The sequence below is a fragment of the Zea mays genome, chromosome 1 (genome assembly GCF_902167145.1).
Source record: "Zea mays cultivar B73 chromosome 1, Zm-B73-REFERENCE-NAM-5.0, whole genome shotgun sequence".
NCBI classification, from domain to species: domain Eukaryota; kingdom Viridiplantae; phylum Streptophyta; class Magnoliopsida; order Poales; family Poaceae; genus Zea; species Zea mays.
The window spans coordinates 266,316,065-266,338,827 of record NC_050096.1 but is presented as its reverse complement, the minus strand read 5'-3'; the positions used below and the strand labels follow the sequence as shown (position 1 = coordinate 266,338,827).

General features: G+C 45.9%; 2 protein-coding genes across 3 annotated transcripts; one reads left to right on the top strand and one right to left on the bottom strand.

Moving 5' to 3' along the window:
* Positions 1 to 15,652: 15,652 nt before the first annotated feature.
* On the top strand, positions 15,653 to 17,156 carry LOC103643789 (nicotianamine synthase 3). The gene has a single exon (XM_008666956.4). The coding sequence runs from the start codon at positions 15,739 to 15,741 to the stop codon at positions 16,816 to 16,818; it is 1,080 nt and encodes a 359-aa protein (XP_008665178.1). The 5' UTR covers positions 15,653 to 15,738; the 3' UTR covers positions 16,819 to 17,156.
* Positions 17,157 to 18,257: 1,101 nt separating this feature from the next.
* On the bottom strand, positions 18,258 to 22,521 carry LOC100194233 (pentatricopeptide repeat-containing protein At2g41080). Of its 2 annotated transcripts, none has more exons than XM_020546479.3 (2): positions 18,671 to 22,521; positions 18,258 to 18,567 (listed from the first exon to the last, which is right to left on the bottom strand). In XM_020546479.3, exon 1 carries the CDS (start codon positions 22,047 to 22,049, stop codon positions 20,106 to 20,108), a length of 1,944 nt encoding a protein of 647 aa, XP_020402068.1. In that variant the 5' UTR covers positions 22,050 to 22,521; the 3' UTR covers positions 18,258 to 18,567; positions 18,671 to 20,105. The 2 variants fall into 2 exon arrangements, with proteins under 2 accessions (XP_020402068.1, XP_020402067.1); XM_020546478.3 differs by having other exon boundaries at positions 18,714 to 22,521.
* Between the last annotated feature and the right edge of the window lie 242 nt (positions 22,522 to 22,763).

The following is a 22,763-nucleotide window of genomic DNA, read 5'->3' as shown; positions in this document are numbered from 1 at the left end:
AATTGTAGAAGGTTCATTGTTTACTTTCCTAGGAACATGAACAACATTACTTCTAGGCATAACATTTTTCCTAGTCAAATTTCTATTATGCATAATAGAAGAACTAGAAGCAATCATGGTATGAGAATCAAAAGCATCATAACTTCTATAAACATTCCTAGAATGTCTCCTATCATGATACATGAAAGCATGGTTCTTTTGAGCACTACTAGCCATAGGGGCTTTCCCTTTCTCCTTGGTGGAGATGGAAGCCTTATGTCTTGTTAAGTTCTTGACTTCCCTCTTGAAGCCAAGACCATCCTTAATTGAGGGGTGTCTACCAATCGTGTAGGCATCCCTTGCAAATTTTAGTTTGTCAAATTCACTCTTGCTAGTCTTAAGTTGGGCATTAAGACTAGCCACTTCATCATTCAAATTAGAAATTGAAACTAGATGTTCACTACAAGCATCAATATTAAAATCTTTACACCTATTGCAAATTACAACATGTTCTACACAAGATGTTGATTTATTAGCTATTTCTAACTTAGCATTCAAATAATCATTTATGCTCTTTAAGCTAGAAATAGAGTCATGGCATGTAGACAATTCACAAGAAAGCATTTCATTCCTTTTAATTTCTAAGGCAAGGGATTTTTGTGCCTCTACAAACTTATCATGTTCTTCATACAAAAGATCCTCTTGCTTTTCTAATAACCTATTCTTATCATTCAATGCATCAATTAATTCATTAATCTTATCAACCTTAGTTCTATCTAGGCCCTTGAATAAACATGAATAGTCTATTTCATCATCGCTAGATTCTTCATCACTTGAGGAAGCGTAAGTACTAGTATTATGAGTGCTTACCTTCTTTTCCCTTGCCATGAGGCAGGTGTGATGCTCGTTGGGGAAGAGGGCCGACTTGTTGAAGGCGGTGGCGGCGAGTCCTTCGTTGTCGGAGTCGGACGACGAACAATCCGAGTCCCACTCCTTTCCAAGGTGTGCCTCGCCCTTAGCCTTCTTGTAAGCCTTCTTCTTTTCCCTCTTGTTCCCTTGTTCCTGGTCACTATCATTATCGGGACAATTAGTGATAAAATGATCAATCTTACCACATTTGAAGCATGAGCGCTTCCCCTTCGTCTTGGTCTTATTGGGATGCTCCTTGCGACCCCTTAGCGCCGTCTTGAAACGCTTAATGATGAGGGCCATCTCTTCCTCATTGAGTCCTGATAGTCGCCTAGAGGGGGGGTGAATAGGGCGAAACTGAAATTTACAAATATAAACACAACTACAAGCCGGGTTAGCGTTAGTAATAAAGAAACGAGTCCGCGAGAGAGGGCGCAAAACAAATCCCAAGCGAATAAGCAAGTGAGACACGGAGATTTGTTTTACCGAGGTTCGGTTCTTGCAAACCTACTCCCCGTTGAGGAGGCCACAAAGGCCGGGTCTCTTTCAACCCTTCCCTCTCTCAAACGATCCCTCGAACCGAGTGAGCTTCTCTTCTCAAATCAAAGCCGGGAACAAAACTTCCCCGCAAGGGCCACCACACAATTGGTGCCTCTTGCCTTGATTACAATGGAGTTTTGATCTCAAGAACAAGTGAGAACGAAAAGAAGCAATCCAAGCGCAAGAGCTCAAAAGAACACGGCAAATCTCTCTCGCTTATCACTTAAGCCTTGAGTGGAATTGGAGAGGATTTGATCTCTTTGTATGTGTCTAGAATTGAATGCCTAGCTCTTGTAAGTGGTTGAGAAGTGGAAAACTTGGATGCAATGAATGGTGGGGTGGTTGGGGTATTTATAGCCCCAACCACCAAAAGTGGCCGTTGGGAGGCTGTCTGTTCGATGGCGCACCGGACAGTCCGGTGCACACCGGACAGTCCGGTGCCCCTGCCACGTCATCACTGCCGTTGGATTCTAGCCGTTGGAGCTTCTGACTTGTGGGCCCGCCTGGGTGTCCGGTGCACACCGGACATGTACTGTTTGATGTCCGGTGCACCGGTATGGGCATGTCTGACGTCTGCGCGCGCTGCGCGCGCATTAAATGCACCACAGGGAGCCGTTGGCGCCAAAAAGAGCCGTTGCTCCGCTGGTACACCGGACAGTCCGGTGCACACCGGACAGTCCGGTGAATTTTAGCGGAGCGGCTGCCGCACGAACCCGAGGCTGGCGAGTTCCGGAGACCGCGCTTCCTTGGAGCACCGGACATGTCCGGTGCACACCGGACAGTCCGGTGAATTATAGCGCGCCGGCTTCCGAGAATTCCCGAGGGCGAAGAGTTGGAGTTGGAGTCCTCTGGGCGCACCGGACACTGTCCGGTGCACACCGGACAGTCCGGTGCCTTCAGTCAGAGGTGCCTTCGGTTGCCTCGTTGCTCCTTTGTTGAATCCAAAACTTGGTCTTTATATTGGCTAAGTGTGAACCTTTTACACCTGTATAATCTATACACTTGGGCAAACTAGTTAGCCCAATTATTTGTGTTGGTCAATTCAACCACCAAAATTAATTAGGGACTAGGTGTAAGCCTAATTCCCTTTCAATCTCCCCCTTTTTGGTGATTGATGCCAACACAAACCAAAGCAAATATAGAAGTGCATAATTGAACTAGTTTGCATAATGTAAGTGTAAAGGTTGCTTGGAATTTAGCCAATATAACTACTGACAAGATCTGCATGGAATGTTTCTTTCTTATTTAACATTTTGGACCACGCTTGCACCACATGTTTTGTTTTTGCAAATTCTTTTTATGTAAATCCACTTCAAAGTTCTTTTGCAAATAGTCAAAGGCAAGTGAAAAAGATAAAGCATTTTCAAGATTTGAAATTTTCTCCCCCTGTTTCAAATGCTTTTCCTTTGACTAAACAAAACTCCCCCTAAATGAGATCCTCCTCTTAGTGTTCAAGAGGGTTTTGATGTATCATTTTGAAATACTACTTTCTCCCCTTTTTGAACACAATAGGATACCAATTGAAAAATATTCAACACTGAGTTTTTGAAATTTTGAAATAGGTGGTGGTGCGGTCCTTTTGCTTTGGGCTCATTTCTCCCCCTTTTTGGCATGAATCGCCAAAAACGGAATCATTAGAGCCCTCGAAGTGCTTTCTTCACCTTTGGTCATAAATGAATGAGTTAAGAGTATACCAAAGACGAAGTCCTTGATGCTCATTTCTCCCCAAGGAATAGAGAGTTGCTTGGAGTGATGGCGAAGTACGAGTTACGGAGTGGAAGCCTTTGTCTTCGCCGAAGACTCCAATTCCCTTTCAATATACCTATGACTTGGTTTGAAATAGACTTGAAAACACATTAGTCATAGCATATAAAAGAGACATGATTAAAGGTATATAAAAGAGCAATGTGTGCAATCTAGCAAAAGAAATTGCGCGAATCAAGAATATTGAGCTCATGCCTAAGTTTGTTAAAAGATTGTTCATCAAGAGGCTTGGTAAAGATATCGGCTAATTGATCTTTAGTATTAATGTATGAAATCTCGATATCTCCCTTTTGTTGGTGATCCCTCAAAAAGTGATACCGAATGGCTATGTGCTTAGTGCGGCTATGCTCGACGGGATTGTCGGCCATTTTGATTGCACTCTCATTGTCACATAGCAAAGGGACTTTGGTTAATTTGTAACCGTAGTCCCGCAGGGTTTGCCTCATCCAAAGCAATTGCGCGCAACAATGGCCTGCGGCAATGTACTCGGCTTCGGCGGTGGAAAGAGCGACCGAATTTTGCTTCTTTGAAGCCCAAGACACCAAGGATCTTCCCAAGAACTGGCAAGTCCCCGATGTGCTCTTCCTATTGATTTTGCACCCCGCCCAATCGGCATCCGAATATCCAATCAAATCAAATGTGGATCCCCTAGGATACCAAAGCCCAAACTTAGGAGTATAAGCCAAATATCTCAAGATTCGTTTCACGGCCGTAAGGTGAGCTTCCTTAGGGTCGGCTTGGAATCTTGCACACATGCATACGGAAAGCATAATATCCGGTCGAGATGCACATAAGTAGAGTAAAGAACCTATCATCGACCGGTATACCTTTTGATCTACGGACTTACCTCCCGTGTCGAGGTCGAGATGCCCATTGGTTCCCATGGGTGTCTTGATGGGCTTGGCATCCTTCATTCCAAACTTGGTTAAGATGTCTTGAGTGTATTTCGTTTGGCTAATGAAGGTGCCCTCTTGGAGTTGCTTTACTTGGAATCCTAAGAAATACTTCAACTCCCCCATCATAGACATCTCGAATTTCTGTGTCATGATCCTACTAAACTCTTCACATGTAGACTCGTTAGTAGACCCAAATATAATATCATCAACATAAATTTGGCATACAAACAAGTCATTTTCAAGAGTTTTAGTAAAGAGTGTAGAATCGGCCTTGCCGACTTTGAAGCCATTAGAAATAAGGAAATCTCTTAGGCATTCATACCATGCTCTTGGGGCTTGCTTGAGCCCATAAAGCGCCTTAGAGAGCCTATAGACATGGTTAGGGTACTCACTGTCTTCAAAGCCGGGAGGTTGCTCAACATAGACCTCTTCCTTGATTGGTCCGTTGAGGAAGGCACTTTTCACGTCCATTTGATAGAGCTTAAAGCCATGGTAAGTAGCATAGGCCAATAATATGCGAATTGACTCAAGCCTAGCTACGGGTGCATAGGTTTCACCGAAATCCAAACCTTCGACTTGTGAATACCCTTTGGCCACGAGTCGAGCTTTGTTCCTTGTCACCACACCATGCTCATCTTGCTTGTTGCGGAAGACCCATTTGGTTCCTACAACATTTTGGTTAGGACGTGGAACTAAATGCCATACCTCGTTCCTCGTGAAATTGTTGAGCTCCTCTTGCATTGCCACCACCCAATCCGAATCTTGAAGTGCTTCCTCTATCCTGTGTGGCTCAATAGAGGAAACAAAAGAGTAATGTTCACAAAAATGTGCAACACGAGATCGAGTGGTTACCCCCTTATGAATGTCGCCGAGGATGGTGTCGACGGGGTGATCTCGTTGGATTGCTTGGTGGACTCTTGGGTGTGGCGGCCTTGGTTCTTCCTCGTCCTCCTTTTCTTGATCATTTGCATCTCCCCCTTGATCATTGCCGTCATCTTGAGGTGGCTCATTTGCTTGATCTTCTACTTCATCAACTTGAGCTTCATCCTCATTTTGAGTCGGTGGAGATGCTAGCGTGGAGGAGGATGGTTGATCTTGTGCTCTTGAAGGCTCTTCGGATTCCTTAGGACACACGTCCCCAATGGACATGTTCCTTAGCGCTATGCATGGAGCCTCTTCATTACCTATCTCATCAAGATCAACTTGCTCTACTTGAGAGCCGTTAGTTTCGTCAAACACAACGTCACATGAGACTTCAACTAGTCCAGTGGACTTGTTAAAGACCCTATATGCCCTTGTGTTTGAGTCATAACCAAGTAAAAAGCCTTCTACATTTTTAGGAGCAAATTTAGATTTTCTACCTCTTTTAACAAGAATAAAGCATTTGCTACCAAAAACTCTAAAGTATGAAATGTTGGGCTTTTTACCGGTTAGGAGTTCATATGATGTCTTCTTGAGGATTCGGTGAAGATATAACCGGTTGATGGCGTAGCAGGCGGTGTTGACCGCTTCGGCCCAAAACCGGTCCGGTGTCTTGTACTCATCAAGCATGGTTCTTGCCATGTCCAATAGAGTTCGATTCTTTCTCTCCACTACACCATTTTGTTGTGGCGTGTAGGGAGAGGAGAACTCATGCTTGATGCCCTCCTCCTCAAGGAAGCCTTCAATTTGTGAGTTCTTGAACTCCGTCCCGTTGTCGCTTCTTATTTTCTTGATCCTTAAGCCGAACTCATTTTGAGCCCGTCTCAAGAATCCCTTTAAGGTCTCTTGGGTTTGAGATTTTTCCTATAAAAAGAATACCCAAGTGAAGCGAGAATAATCATCCACAATAACAAGACAATACTTACTCCCGCCGATGCTTATGTAAGTAATCGGGCCGAATAGATCCATGTGGAGTAGCTCAAGCGGCCTGTCGGTCGTCATGATGTTCTTGTGTGGATGATGGATTCCAACTTGCTTCCCCGCTTGACATGCGCTACAAATCCTGTCTTTCTCAAAATGAACATTTGTTAATCCTAAAATGTGCTCTCCCTTTAGAAGCTTATGAAGATTCTTCATCCCAACATGGGCTAGTCGGCGGTGCCAGAGCCAACCCATGTTAGTCTTAGTAATTAAGCATGTGTCGAGCTCAGCTCTATCAAAATCTACTAAGTATAGCTGACCCTCTAACACACCCTTAAATGCTATTGAATCATCACTTCTTCTAAAGACAGTGACACCTACATCAGTAAAAAGACAGTTGTAGCCCATTTGACATAATTGGGAAACAGAAAGCAAGTTGTAATCTAAAGAATCAACAAGAAAAACATTGGAAATAGAATGGTCATGAGAAATAGCAATTTTACCAAGTCCTTTGACCAAACCTTGATTTCCATCCCCGAATGTGATAGCTCGTTGGGGATCTTGGTTTTTCTCATATGAGGAGAACATCCTTTTCTCCCCGGTCATGTGGTTTGTGCACCCGCTGTCGAGTATCCAACTTGAGCCCCCGGATGCATAAACCTACAAAACAAATTTAGTTCTTGACTTTAGGTACCCAAACTGTTTTGGGTCCTTTGGCATTAGAAACAAGAACTTTGGGTACCCAAACACAAGTCTTTGATCCCTTGTGTTTGCCCCCAACAAATTTGGCAACTACCTTGCCGGATTTGCTTGTAAGCACATAAGAAGCATCAAAAGTTTTAAATGAAATAGCATGATCATTTGATGCAACAGGAGTTTTCTTTCTAGGCAACTTGGCACGGGTTGTTTGCCTAGAGCTAGATGTCTCACCCTTATACATAAAAGCATGATTAGGGCCAGAGTGAGACTTCCTAGAATGAATTTTCCTAATTTTGTTTTCGGGATAACCGGCAGGGTACAAAATGTAGCCCTCGTTATCCTGAGGCATGGGAGCCTTGCCCTTAACAAAGTTAGACAATTTTTTAGGCGGGGCATCAAGTTTGACATTGTCTCCCCTTTGGAAGCCAATGCCATCCTTAATGCCAGGGCGTCTCCCATTGTAAAGCATGCTACGAGCAAATTTAAATTTCTCATTTTCTAAGTTGTGCTCGGCAATTTTAGCATCTAGTTTAGCTATGTGATCATTTTGTTGCTTAATTAAAATCATGTGATCATGAATAGCATCAACATCAATATCTCTACATCTAGTACAAATAGCAACATGCTCAATGGTAGATGTAGAGGGTTTGCAAGAATTAAGTTCAACGATCTTAGCACGAAGTATATCATTCTTATCTCTAAGATCGGCAATTGTAACTTCGCAAACATCAAAATCTTTAGCCTTAGCAATCAAATTTTCATTTTTTAATCTAAGGCTAGCAAGAGAAACATTTAATTCTTCAATCCTAGCAAGCAAATCATCATTATTATCTCTAGGATTGGGAATTGAAACATTACAAACATGAGAATCAACCTTAGCATTTAAACTAGCATTTTCATTTCTAAGGTTGTCAATCATCTCACGGCAAGTGCTTAGCTCACTAGATAATTTTTCACATTTTTCTACTTCTAGAGCATAAGCCTTTTTAACCTTAACATGTTTCTTGTTTTCTTTAATTAGACAATCCTCTTGGGAGTCCAAAAGGTCATCCTTTTCATGAATAGCACTAACTAATTCATTTAATTTTTCTTTTTGAGCTATGTTAAGGTTGGCAAAAAGGGAACGCAAATTATCCTCCTCATCACTAGCATTATCATCACTAGAAGATTCATATTTAGTGGAGGAGTTAGATTTAACCTTTTTCCGTTTGCCGTCCTTTGCCATGAGGCACTTGTGGCTGACGTTGGGGAAGAGGAGTCCCTTGGTGACGGCGATGTTGGCGGCGTCCTCGTCGTCGGAGGAGTCGCTTGAGCTTTCGTCGGAATCCCATTCCCGACAAACATGGGCATCGCCGCCCTTCTTCTTGTAGTACCTTTTCTTCTCCTTTCTTCTCCCCTTCTTGTCGTCGCCTCGGTCACTGTCACTAGATATAGGACATTTAGCAATAAAATGACCGGGCTTACCACACTTGTAGCAAACCTTCTTGGAGCGGGACTTGTAGTCCTTCCCCCTCCTTTGCTTGAGGATTTGGCGGAAGCTCTTGATGACGAGCGCCATTTCCTTATTGTCGAGCTTGGAGGCGTCTATTGGTTGTCTACTTGGTGTAGACACCTCCTTCTTCTCCTCCGTTGCCTTGAATGCAACGGGTTGGGCTTCGGATGGGTCGCCAAGCTCGTTGATTTTCCTCGAGCCTTCTATCATGCACTCAAAACTTACAAAATGCCCGATAACTTCCTCGGGGGTCATTTTAGTATATCTAGAATTACCACGAATCAATTGAACTTGAGTGGGATTAAGAAAAATGAGAGATCTTAAAATAACATTTACCACTTCGTGGTCGTCCCACTTCTTGTTCCCGAGGTTGCGCACTTGGTTCACCAAAGTCTTGAGCCGGTTGTACATGTGTTGTGGCTCCTCCCCTTTGTGAAGCCGGAACCGACCGAGCTCCCCCTCGATCGTTTCCCGCTTGGTGATCTTGGTGAGCTCGTCTCCTTCGTGCGCGATTTTGAGTACATCCCAAACCTCCTTGGCGTTCTTCAACCCTTGTACTTTGTTATATTCCTCTCTACTTAGAGAGGCGAGGAGTATTGTTGTTGCTTGAGAGTTGAAGTGCTCGATTTGGGCCACCTCATCCTCATCATAGTTTTCATCCCCTACCGACGGTACCTGTGCACCAAACTCAACAACATCCCATATACTTTTGTGGAGCGAGGTTAGATGAAATCGCATTAAATCGCTCCACCTAGCGTAATCTTCACCATCAAAAGTTGGTGGTTTGCCTAATGGGACGGAAAGTAAAGGTGTATGTTTGGAAATGCGAGGGTAGCGTAGGGGGATCTTACTATACTTCTTGCGCTCTTGGCGCTTAGAAGTGACGGAGGGCGCATCGGAGTCGGAGGTCGATGTTGATGAAGTGTCGGTCTCGTAGTAGACCACCTTCCTCATCCTCTTGTGCTTGTCGCCTTTCCGATGCGGCTTGTGGGAAGAAGATTTTTCCTTTTTCTCTTTGTGGTGAGAAGAAGATTTCTTCTCCTTCCCTTTGTTGGAGGAGCTCTTCTTCTTCTCCCTCCTTTTGGTGCGGGACTCTTCCGACGAAGTGCTCCCTTGGCTTGTAGTGGGCTTTTCGCCGGTCTCTATCTCCTTCTTGGCGTGATCTCCCGACATCACTTCGAGCGGTTAGGCTCTAATGAAGCACCGTGCTCTGATACCAATTGATAGTCGCCTAGAGGGGGGGGTGAATAGGGCGAAACTGAAATTTACAAATATAAACACAACTACAAGCCGGGTTAGCGTTAGTAATAAAGAAACGAGTCCGCGAGAGAGGGCGCAAAACAAATCCCAAGCGAATAAGCAAGTGAGACACGGAGATTTGTTTTACCGAGGTTCGGTTCTTGCAAACCTACTCCCCGTTGAGGAGGCCACAAAGGCCGGGTCTCTTTCAACCCTTCCCTCTCTCAAACGATCCCTCGGACCGAGTGAGCTTCTCTTCTCAAATCAAAGCCGGGAACAAAACTTCCCCGCAAGGGCCACCACACAATTGGTGCCTCTTGCCTTGATTACAATGGAGTTTTGATCTCAAGAACAAGTGAGAACGAAAAGAAGCAATCCAAGCGCAAGAGCTCAAAAGAACACGGCAAATCTCTCTCGCTTATCACTTAAGCCTTGAGTGGAATTGGAGAGGATTTGATCTCTTTGTATGTGTCTAGAATTGAATGCCTAGCTCTTGTAAGTGGTTGAGAAGTGGAAAACTTGGATGCAATGAATGGTGGGGTGGTTGGGGTATTTATAGCCCCAACCACCAAAAGTGGCCGTTGGGAGGCTGTCTGTTCGATGGCGCACCGGACAGTCCGGTGCACACCGGACAGTCCGGTGCCCCTGCCACGTCATCACTGCCGTTGGATTCTAGCCGTTGGAGCTTCTGACTTGTGGGCCCGCCTGGGTGTCCGGTGCACACCGGACATGTACTGTTTGATGTCCGGTGCACCGGTATGGGCATGTCTGACGTCTGCGCGCGCTGCGCGCGCATTAAATGCACCGCAGGGAGCCGTTGGCGCCGAAAAGAGCCGTTGCTCCGCTGGTACACCGGACAGTCCGGTGCACACCGGACAGTCCGGTGAATTTTAGCGGAGCGGCTGCCGCACGAACCCGAGGCTGGCGAGTTCCGGAGACCGCGCTTCCTTGGAGCACCGGACATGTCCGGTGCACACCGGACATGTCCGGTGCACACCGGACAGTCCGGTGAATTATAGCGCGCCGGCTTCCGAGAATTCCCGAGGGCGAAGAGTTGGAGTTGGAGTCCTCTGGGCGCACCGGACACTGTCCGGTGCACACCGGACAGTCCGGTGCCTTCAGTCAGAGGTGCCTTCGGTTGCCTCGTTGCTCCTTTGTTGAATCCAAAACTTGGTCTTTATATTGGCTAAGTGTGAACCTTTTACACCTGTATAATCTATACACTTGGGCAAACTAGTTAGTCCAATTATTTGTGTTGGTCAATTCAACCACCAAAATTAATTAGGGACTAGGTGTAAGCCTAATTCCCTTTCAAGTCCCGCCGCCTCAACTTGTGCCACCTTACTAGGTAGCACTTCCTTGCTCCTCGTTGCTTTGAGAGCAATAGTTTGAGGCTCGTGGATTGGGCCGTTCAAGGCATCGTCAACGTATCTTGCCTCCTTGATCATCATCCGCCCGCTTACAAACTTTCCAAGTATCTCCTAGGGCGTCATCTTGGTGTACCTAGGATTCTCACGAATATTGTTCACAAGATGTGGATCAAGGACAGTAAAAGACCTTAGCATTAGGCGGACGACGTCGTGGTCCATCCATCGCGTGCTTCCATAGCTCCTTATTTTATTGACGAGGGTCTTGAGCCGGTTGTACGTTTGGGTTGGCTCCTCGCCCCTGATCATTGCGAATCTCCCAAGTTCGCCCTCCACCAACTCCATCTTGGTGAGCATGGTGACGTTGTTCCCCTCATGTGAAATTTTGAGGGTGTCCCAAATCTGCTTGGCGTTATCCAAGCCGCTCACCTTATGGTATTCATCCATGCACAATGAAGCTAGAAGAACAATAGTAGCTTGTGCATTTTTGTGAATTTGCTCATTAATGAACATGGGACTATCCGTATTATCAAAGTGCATTCCATTTTCAACTATCTCCCATATGCTTGGATGGAGAGAGAACAAGTGGCTACGCATTTTGTGACTCCAAAATCCGTAGTCCTCTCCATCAAAGTGGGGGGGGGGGTTACCGAGGGGAATGGAAAGCAAATGAGCATTGGAACTTTGCGGAATACGAGAATAATCAAAGGAAAAGTTTGAATTAACCGTCTTCTTTTTCTCGTAGTCGTTGTCGTCGTCCTTTTGGGAAGAGGAAGATTCGTCGCTGTCGTAGTAGACTATCTCCTTGATGCGCCTTGTTTTCTTCTTCCTCCCGTCTTTTCTTTTGTGGCCCGAGCCTGAGTTAGTAGGCTTGTCATCCTTTGGATCATTGATGAAGGACTCCTCCTTATCATTGACCACCATCCCCTTGCCCTTAGGATCCATCTCTTCGGGCGATTAGTCCCTTATGTGAAGAGAACGACTCTGATACCAATTGAGAGCACCTAGAGGGGGGTGAATAGGTGATCCTGTAAAAACTTGAACTTTAATGCCACAAAACTTTGTTAGGAGTTAGCACAATAAAGCCAAGTGGCTAGAGAAGAGTTCTTGCAGGACACGATAACCACAAGAAGATCAACACAGATAGACACAGTGGTTTATCCCGTGGTTCGGCCAAGTCCAACACTTGCCTACTCCACGTTGTGGCGTCCCAACGGACGAGGGTTGCAATCAACCCCTCTCAAGCGGTCCAAAGACCCACTTGAATACCACGATGTTTTGCTTTTTACTATATCCCGCTTGCGAGGAATCTCCACAACTTGGAGCCTCTCGCCCTTACAATATGATGTTCACAAAGAAGCACGGAAGTAAGGGAGGGATGAGCAACGCACACAAGACACAAAATCAGAGCGACAATACGCACACAAGTCACAACACGAGCTCTCAACACAACTCAAAGAGTTCTCTACTCAAATGGAGCTCTAGTTGCTATCACAAAGAATCGAATGTGCGGAATTGAAGTCTTGGTGCTTAGGAATGGTTAGAGAATGCTTGGGATCCTCCTCCATGCGCCTAGGGGTCCCTTTTATAGCCCCAAGGCAGCTAGGAACCATTGAGAGCATTCCAGGAAGGCAATTCTTGCCTTCTGTCGCCTGGCGCACCGGACAGTCCGGTGCACCACCGGACACTGTCCGGTGCGGATTTCTTTCCTTCTTTGGCGAAGCCGACCGTTGGAGTTTCAGAGCCGTTGGCGCACCAGACACTGTCCGGTGCACACCGGACAGTTCGGTGCCCCCTTCTGACCGTTGGCTCTGCCACGCGTCGCGCGTGGATTACGCGGCCGACTGTTGGCCGGGCCGACTGTTGGCTCACCGGACAGTCCGGTGATTTATAGCCGTACGCCGCCGACGAAACCCGAGAGCAGCCAGTTGACAGACGCCAGCCTGGCGCACCGGACACCGTCCGGTGCACCACTGGACAGTCCGGTGCACCCAGACTCGCAGAGTCTTGGCTGCTCAGCCAAGTCTTTTCCAAATTGGTCTTTTCCTGTTTCTAGCACTTAGACACAATACATTAGTCTCCAAAACAATGTACTAAGTCTTAGAAACATACCTTTACTCTTGATTTGCACTTTGTCCATCAATTGGCATAGATTAACACTTAAGCACTTGTGTTGGCACTCAATCACCAAAATACTTAGAAATGGCCCAAGGGCACATTTCCCTTTCAGTTACATATCTGCAGGTTCTTTTCAGGAGAACATACTGGCTCCGATCTTGGGCTCAAATCCAAAAAAGTGAAGTTGATGGTGTCTTGATGAAGAATGCTTGTCGCTGGTTAGAGACGATGTCCATGGATACCTTTGCTCATTTTGGTTGGCGTTTTTCAAATAGGATTGCTTTAAATTAGCTTGTCTCTAAGGTTTGGTTGGAGGTTGTGCCATTCCTGCTTGTTGGGAGTGTTTTTCCATGTGATGTAAAATGTTGGCCCTAACCTCGCAAGAGGGGAAAGCCGGATCGTTTTGTTACTTTCCATTATCTAAAAAATTGTGGGCTTTAATCCCATTTTCCTTGATGCTTCATCAATCACAGCACACGCTAAACCTTTTGTTTCCATGGTTTCGATGGGTCCGCTAAATTTCGAGCAGTGTTAATATACTCTACGGTAATCTCTCTAGTATTTCTCAAATGTCTTACTGATTTAACTCGTCGTTTCACATGTCTTGAGAACTTTGCATTTTTCTTTGCGTTCGCCATTTCAGTGTCTTATATTATGTCATTATATTAACCACTTTGTAATTACAAATTTGATGTCGACCAGTTTTTGTCTATTTGGTTAGAGAGCCACAAGGGTGGAGCAGTTGTATTCTAGATTTGGAGAGTGGGGCGGCTCCAATCCAAATTCTGAGAGTGGAGTGAAATCATTTAATTTTTTCTATTTGAGCCTACCACAAAGAGAGAGGGAGAAGTGGAACGGTGGGATTCCACCGTTTTTCGACGAGCTCGTCCTAAATCTGATGAGAATATCTTAAATTTAGAGTTATTCCGCTCTGACTCCTCCGTTCACTCTCCAACGAAATGCAATATGGAGGGGCTCTATCCCAACTGGCTGTCCAACCAAACGGCGAATCATTGGCGAGCAGGGCTGGAGCGGCCAAGTAAGTCATCGACGATGACACAAGAAACCAAAGGTTGAGTGCTAGAGTGGATTAGCTACAACAGCGCTAGAAAACGACACCCTAGACTAGAGAAGGTTTCCTTTGAAGACTTCGTAACAAGGAATGCTAGGACTAGGAGGATGGCACTTATCAGGCTTGTTGATCCAATGTAGTACAATCTAGTGTTTAAGAGTTCTCGGGATATGATTGTCTTTTAGCAAGATGTAATCAAGAAATTATGTTATTACTGATAATTACATACGATTGCCTATATATATATATATATGAAGATCTCATTGGAAACTATGTACTCACTGTAACGCGACGTGGATCACTACTGCCATGCATGCATGTTGCCGGCCGGCCGGCCGGCCCTTGGGGGCGCCGGGCGGTCATCGGAAGCCACCGAATTAGAAGAGCCGAAGCGGATGCGAAAAGGTGAGGCGAGCAAACGGTGTACGTGGTGCCATTCCGGCCAGCTTCTTGACCTGCTGTACATTACAGCCATGGAAGAAAAAAAAAGTCTTGAAAAAAAAGGGCAGAAATGGACAAGCAAGCAACCTTGATTGCATAGCATAGCATAGCATTCTGGTGAAAAAAAAGTCAGACTTGTCGCAGCCGGTTTGGCTTCGACTTCGATACATCCAACAACACAATTCATCCCCTGACCAACAGGCGGCAGCAGGGCACGCGCAGATAGCTGTATATTTCGCTATCGTTGTGCACCCGACGATCAAAACTTTCGGCGACGAGTATCTATGTATGGCGCATTGGAAGATGAAGACACGCACGAGATCTCTGCTGTAGCGTACACTAGCGTGTATGAACTCTAGTGCAGGACGTATATGTTCCTTGGGAATAGCGTAAAGTAGAGAAAGGTAGATAGATAGATAGATATTCTTGGGGATCGGAATAAGTATATTTGAAGTAAAGGAAATATGAGGCAACGACGACATGCATGGAACTTGAATTATTGTTATATGGGGCATCGTAGCTATGCTATATTATCGTGACAGAAATGCACGGCCGTTCCTGACTTTTGAGGGGCCCAGGACAAAATTATAAACAGAGGCCCCAACACCATAAAAACTATTTTTTTACTATTATATATATCAACTAATTATACTTGATGTACCACAGAAAGACTTGAGCAGTAAAAAATAGAAGTAAGATTATTACCTCAAATATATTGTAGAGATCAACTTAAAAATGTCTTCTAACGTTTCTAAATGCAAAATCATCAATGATGGCTTCAATATTGACATCATCTAATAATTTCTTCTCAATACATAAAGTTGCTAACCCGTCTAACCTTTCTTGAGAAATTATAGACCTTAAATAATTCTTCAATAACTTAAGCTTTGAGAAGCTCCTTTAAGCTCATGCCACAGTTATTGATATAGTAAATAATATCTGATAAGCAACAAATATATTGGGATATCAATCCATTCTCCTCAGAAACTCAAAAATATATTAGTATAGTAAATAATATCTGTTTCTATCCTATATTCCTATTAGACTTTGTGTGCGGTGGGGCCCCTGGGAGATGGGGGCCCAGATCGGCCGCCCCTCCCGCCCTGCCTCAGGCACGGCCCTGCAGAAATGAAATGGAACTTCACTCGCCAGTGCAAGTTGTACGCGTGCTGTGGCGACTGGCGACGACGACGACTGCGACAAGGACGCCGTTGCGTGTGTGGAGAAAACAACGCAGAGGGCTTGTGGCGGGCACGCGTCTACAAGACAGGGACGCCATTATTCCCCCACCACCATATATATATAGTGTACTATGCCTCGCCCAATCCAAAGCGAAGCAGCAACCAGCAAAGTGATCAGTGTGATCGATCACACACTGCCATGGCCGTCATGGGCAAGGAGGAGGAGGAGCAGCAGCAGCAGCACAAGGAGGAGGAGGTGGTCCAAGGAGATGTGCGAGTCGTCGTCCAGCAGGAGACGGCGGCGGACGAGGAGGCCGAGTCGGCGCTGGTGCGCAAGATCTCCGGCCTGGCCGCCGCCATCGCCAGGCTGCCGTCGCTGAGCCCGTCGCCGGAGGTGAACGCGCTCTTCACCGACCTCGTCACGGCCTGCATCCCGCGCAGCACCGTGGACGTGGAGCGCCTGGGCCCGGAGCTGCAGCGCATGCGCGCGGGCCTCATCCGCCTCTGCGCCGACGCCGAGGCGCTGCTGGAGGCGCACTACTCCGACCTGCTGGCCGCCTTCGACAACCCGCTGGACCACCTGCCGCTCTTCCCCTACTTCACCAACTACCTCCTGCTGAGCCAGCTGGAGCACGGCCTGCTGGCGCGCCACGTCCCGGGCCCGCCCCCCTCCCGCGTCGCCTTCGTCGGCTCCGGCCCGCTCCCGCTCAGCTCCCTCGTGCTCGCCTCGCGCCACCTCCCCGCCGCCGCCTTCGACAACTACGACATCTGCGGGGACGCCAACGACCGCGCGCGCCGCCTCGTGCGCGCCGACGCCGCGCTCGCCGCGCGCATGGCGTTCCGCACCTCCGACGTCGCCCACGTCACCCGGGAACTGGCCGCCTACGACGTCGTCTTCCTGGCGGCGCTCGTGGGCATGGCCGCCGAGGAGAAGGCGCGCGTCGTCGAGCACCTCGGCAGGCACATGGCGCCCGGCGCCGCGCTGGTGGTGCGGAGCGCGCACGGCGCGCGCGGCTTCCTGTACCCCGTGGTTGACCCCGAGGAGATCCGCCGCGGCGGCTTCGACGTGCTCGCCGTGCACCACCCGGAGGGGGAGGTGATCAACTCCGTCATCATCGCCCGCAAGCCCCTCCCGGTCGTCGACGAGCACGCCGTCGCCGGGGTGGGGCACGCGCACGCGCACGGCGCCGTGCTCAGCCGGCCCTGCCTCTGCTGCGAGATGGAGGCCCGGGCTCACCAGAAGATGGAGGAGGTGGCCATGGAGCAGCTGCCGTCCTAGGCACAAGATGGATTGCCCCGGCCGGCAGCCCATGCAATCGCATTGCATCTATCTCATCGATCTACTTACGTGTCTACACCACATGCGTGATAATAATCTGCAGATTGACCTGGCTACTAGCTGGTATATTGTCACCGTGATTGTATTAAGTTTTTGTTTAACAAAAGGGTAGAAGTCGAAGTCCGAGCCGGCGAAAGAAAAAATACTGGAGAAAAAAAAAGAGTGCACGAAGGAGACGGAGGCGAGCGAACAGGCTGGCCTAATTTCATTTGTATGCTAATGTTACGTGTGTCAATGATGATGGAGTGGTTAAATTATTAGTAATTCTCGATGCCTAATTTGTCAGCCTGGATACTGTTATTAGCATGTAGCTTAGCTCCAAGGGTCATTGGGTCAGTACGACAGTACCGTCACCTTAGAGATGCCAAATGAGCGGTTTGGCTTGGCACGACACCTAAGAGAAAAAAAATACCATAAAGAAGCTCGTGGTCGTAGCCACTACCCAGGTTTATTTTCTTATAAGATTATATAATTCAACTTATAGATTATCTAATTGTTCGACCGTATTTTTCAAGCAGCATAACATCCAACAGCTATATATAACGATGAACTTGATCTATGAACTCCTGCAGGCTGCAGCAACCGAACAACTTATAAGCATATAATACCCTGTTTATGGATTACCATAATCTAGTCATATAGGTTATATAATCAACCTAATAATATATGTTGTTCGTTTGTCTCTTAACTTATTTAAGCTAGATTATATAATCTAGAGGGTAAATAAATAAGACCTAAGTTGATTCTTCTAGTCACTCAGAATTTAAAGCTACTATTTAGATGGTACTATATTGCTACTATTTCTATATATGTTTGACTATAAAATATTATATAAAAAATAGAAATATGTATTTCTATATATGTTTGACTATAAAATATTATATAAAAAATAGAAATATGTATTTCTATATATGTTTGACTATAAAATATTATATAAAAAATAGAAATATGTATGTTATGTTGGTTAGATGGTTCTATAAAATATTATATCAAAAATAGAAATATGTATGTTATGTTGGTTAGATGGTTGTGAATGTGAAATAAACTTTTTGTCTAAAGCGAAAAGTGAGGGACACGACGATGGTGTTTTTATACAAAAATCGTGACTAACTTAAAATTTGTTAGGTTATTTCAACGTGGGTGATCGTCACTACCTAGGGTGATGAAAAATTTCTCTCTCTATAGTGTTGAGGTTAATTATGATAAAAATAAACAAAATTGTACGCAAACTTTAGTATTTTACGTAGAAAACCTAAATATTATAGTAAAAACTATCTACGTACTTTTATACCCATGCTAACGATACGACGGCGTCTAGAAAAAAAAATTAACTGATGAGACACAAACTCACAAACAAATGGCATCAACATTGTTCTATCTATAGCTGAAATAAGTCTCATATTTTTGTTTTCTAGATATAAAAAAATCGTAGTACAATGCGATCCGTCGAACTCAGAAGCTACTGTTATTACACTGAACTCAAAATGTTTACCATGCCAATTACCTTAATAACAAGATCACAGATAGATATTTCATTTCCACCAATAGGTTTAGTTGCCCTATGCATTATTTGGCATATAGATTAATGGTATGCCCACATTGTAGCATATTGTTGTCCTTCATGGAGTGATTGGAGTCTGAAAGGATACTGTGAAAGCAGAGGGGAATATTTTCACGAATAGGTGTACTCTGCACAAGATAAAACACACATTGTTAGTAAAAATACAAATTTCTTAATAAACTGAGCTTCTAGTTTATTTGCTTAAAAGAACAGCTTGGTAAACTATGATACCGGCCGTCAGGCATCATGACCATGTAAAATGTTACACAATCACCTCTTCCAATCATATCACTCTCTGAAAAAGTTCTCGGTTGCTTTCATAAGCTCCTGATAGGCACATGTTCCTTCATTATCCTCTAGTGGGGATCACAAAACCCAGACTTGCGCTCTTCACTTTAAACAAGCTCTGATAGGGTGAAAACTGAAAAGGGTGTTCATCCTGAAGACAATGAAACATTAGTAGCTCATATGGACACTAACTACGTAAGTGGGTTCCGGTGCTGTTTGTATTGAATCGAAAGAATGTAAACAATATCATGAGTAAGCCCAACTATGATAACTCATTCACTGTTCAACAACCTCCAATAAGCATAGATAAATTTATTTAATTTTGATAGCAACAACATGATTATTCATAAGATTGCTCTAGTTTGACTTCAGGTATTGCACAATTTACTAAAACTATTGCCTCCAATAAAATTGAGCTGAATCCACCGACGAATCACTGGTGGAAGAGATTTTTCTACAATCCAAATAGACCAGTGCAGCCTAGTTGTAAATAGAGGCTAGCTGACATGGAAAACCATCAACATAAAAGCTGATGCTTTAGTTGAATTAACAGTTCATTGCACTGAACACTCAGAGATTTATTATTTAAGGCATACCCCAACTTTATTGAGAATAATTAGGTGACCGCCTAGGCGACGAATACAAGCAGGGTAGATTGAGCAGGGCTGTACCAGCAACCAAGAGAGGAAGCAAGGTTATTGAGAGAAGAGGAAGCACATGAGATTGAGGGGGGAGGAAGATGAGGAAAGGAACAGAGGAGGACCTTAGGGCCAGGTCCATGATAATAATATATACTCCCTCCGTTCTTTTTTATTTGTCGCCGATTAGTTCAAAAAATAAACCAGCGGGCGACAAATATTCGAGAACGGGGGTAGTATTATGGTAGTACAAATATTCTATGATAGAACACTCTGAGAAACTTCGGAATCTTGTTAATGATGTTTTAGACAAATGTGCCGAAATTGTTGTCAAAGTGCCTTTGGCAATCTTGGTGAAGATTTAGTTGATCAGTTTTCCCCTGCAACTGTCCTGGTGATTGTTAATCACATAATGAAAATTATGCAAGAGGTAAGCTGGATTGGATCTTTGACTTCCTTTAGTACTAGTGAACTACTGTTTAGCATTGTCAGTTGATGATCGTCAGGTATTTGGACCACTTCTACAAATCAAGAAATTCGGTTCTGATGAAGATGTTACCAAACTAGCAAACTGACTCAAATCTCAAGTATGGCATTGATTCTGCTGTTTTTTTCTGGCAACCAGAAGCCTGCCATCAGAATAGCATCCCAATTACACTCAGGTACACTACTATGGAGGGGTTAAAAGTCTTGTTCCCTCAACTGAGGCAAAAAAGTATTTCCATGGCACTCCGCTACTGTCACCAATAATCTCCACAGGAGCATTTTCCATCTTTGAAATGGTGAAAACGGCTAACATCTCGGACCACAATCTCACGTCCAATAACCTTAGACATCAACTTAATAGCAACATGGCAATCATCACATACACGTAGATTCTTCATAACACGAATAGGAACTCCTTCAGGTAAGCTCAGAAAAGCAAATGCTATAGCCAATTTCTCACTGTGGTGAGCCAAACTAACTTCTTTCTCCTCATCCTCCATGTCATGGAAAACCATGCTCATGTCCGGTGCATACCCACATTGCCTGATCCTGGTCATCATTTCTTCCAAGCATTCAACAATCTCCCTTTGCCTTGAATGGGATTCATCTCCGGTGCAGAATTGGTGAATCTGACCCTTGAGCTCCACCCAGCTAACTCCAGGCTCTTTCCTCACGTTCTGTTCCCTCATGGTTTCTCTTACCTTACTGACATCCTCCCATCTGCTGCTGGTAGCTCGAATATTTGATAGAAGAACATATGAGGCAGAATCATGAGGGTCCAATTCAATGACACGTTCTGCTATCCTCTCAGCCATGTCGAACTTTTTCTGGGTCTTACATGCAGACAGTAGTGTCTTCCATATGACCCCATCAGGTTGCACAGGCATTGACAGGATAAGGTCCTCCGCCTCATTTAAGCAACCTGAACGTCCAAGGAGATCCACAATACAAGTGTAGTGTTTAACACTTGGTTGCAGTCCATAAGTCTTAGTCATAAGCTCAAAACAATTCATGCCTTCATCTTTAAGACCACTATGGCTGCATGCATATAGCAAGGTCAAGAAGGTAACCTCATTGGGTTCTGCTCCTGCAGCCATCATCTGTTTGAACAGGCCAACTGCCTTTTGTCCATGCCCATGGAATCCATAAGCTGAGATCATCGCGCTGCAAAGGACAAGATCTGTACCACTATACTCAAGGCAAACCCTTTCTGAGTCACCTAAGCACCCGCATCGAGAATACATATGCACAAGAGAAGTCATGACTGGCACAACCTTGTCAACTCCAGTTTTGATAGCCAGTGCGTGAATCTGCTGACCTTGTGCAAGAGCTGCCAAGTCGGAGCAAGAAGTAACGGCGCTGACGAATGTGACTGCGTTTGCTTCCACACCAGCACCCCTCATCAAGCAGAAAAACTCGAGTGCCCCTTCCGCGTCTCCGTTCTGTGTTCTTCCAGAGATAGTGGTATTGCACGACACAATGTTAAGCGAAGGCAATGCTCGGAGAGCAGCCTCCCCATCTCGAAGAAAACCACACCGCATATACATGTGTGCCAAGGAGCTCCCAACGCACATGTCCCTGTCTAGTCCAGACCGCACAACGTACGCGTGGACCTGCCGCCCGGACACAACGTCCCTCAGCCCGGCACAGCACCGGAACAAGCTCCCGAGGCCATACTCATCGGGCTGCATTCCCTCCCTCCGCATGGCAAAGAAGAACCCCAGGCTCTCCTCGTTGAGTCCCGAGTTGGTGAGCCCAGCGACCATGGCATTCCACGTGGCCACGTTCCTCGCGGGCATTTCGTCGAACAGCTTACGCGCGGTCTCCAGGTCACCGTTCTTGACGTATCCCCCGATGAGGATGTTCCAGGACATGACGTTCCGCTTAGGAATCCTCTCGAACAGGCCGCGCGCGGTGGGGAAGTCGCCCAGGTCGGCGTAAGCTAGGAGGAGGTGATTCGCCGTGAACCGGTCGGCGGCGGCGCCAGACGTGGCGGCGAAGGCGTGCAGCTGGCGGAGGAGCGGGAGGGCTTGGCATGCCCGGAAGATGTGGGAGAAGAGGCCAGGTTCCGACCACAGGCCCTCGCGGAAGCGGCGGTGGAGAGCCTCCTTGACGCGACCAGTGGAGCAGAGGCGGATGATGTCCTCTCTGCCGTTGGGCCGTCCGGTGGCGAGATTCTTCAGCGCCGAACTTGCCATAGCCGCCAGGACGCAGAGGGTGCTCGGAAAGAGGACGCAGGTCCCCTGAGTTGTTCTCAGTAACGGCTTGGCTGAAAGCACGAACGGAGGAATAGGAGCCGACGAACTGCGATCTGAGCGTATGCAACGATGCTGCAATTGCTCTGGCAAACCGGCCGCCTCATCGATGTCCGGTAAGAACCGGGAAGAAAATCACCCTTTCCGAGTTCCAAAATCCAAAACAGCTTCAGATGTTGTACTTGTACCGACTGAGATGCTCAGCCAGTTCCATTGAGATCGCACTTTCATTCCTGCACCTTCCCCTTCGATTCAGATCGCAAGCTGTAGCATCTTAATTTCTGCCCCTGTTGGCAAAACATCCTGTACAGTACAAGTTGGAACCATCCGCGTGTCATCTTCTACACGAATTCATGACTGGAGTCGAAAGAATGTAACAAACTTAGTTGCATAGTACTGTGCCAAACGAAGTACTGTTGATGGTAGAGCAAGAATTTTGTTCCTGACTGGAAGTCAATGCAACAGTGTTCTACTGTTCTTGACTCTCTTTTTTAATCACTAGACTGTTCTTGACTTGTGCGATGCAACGGCCAACGGTCAGTTTTTCACCCTCCAACCATTTTCACATTGTTAAGAGCCTTAAACCGTTTCAGTTCCACCCACAACCAAATCCATCCATGTATAGACAAAAAACAGAGGTCACGCCTGATCATATGA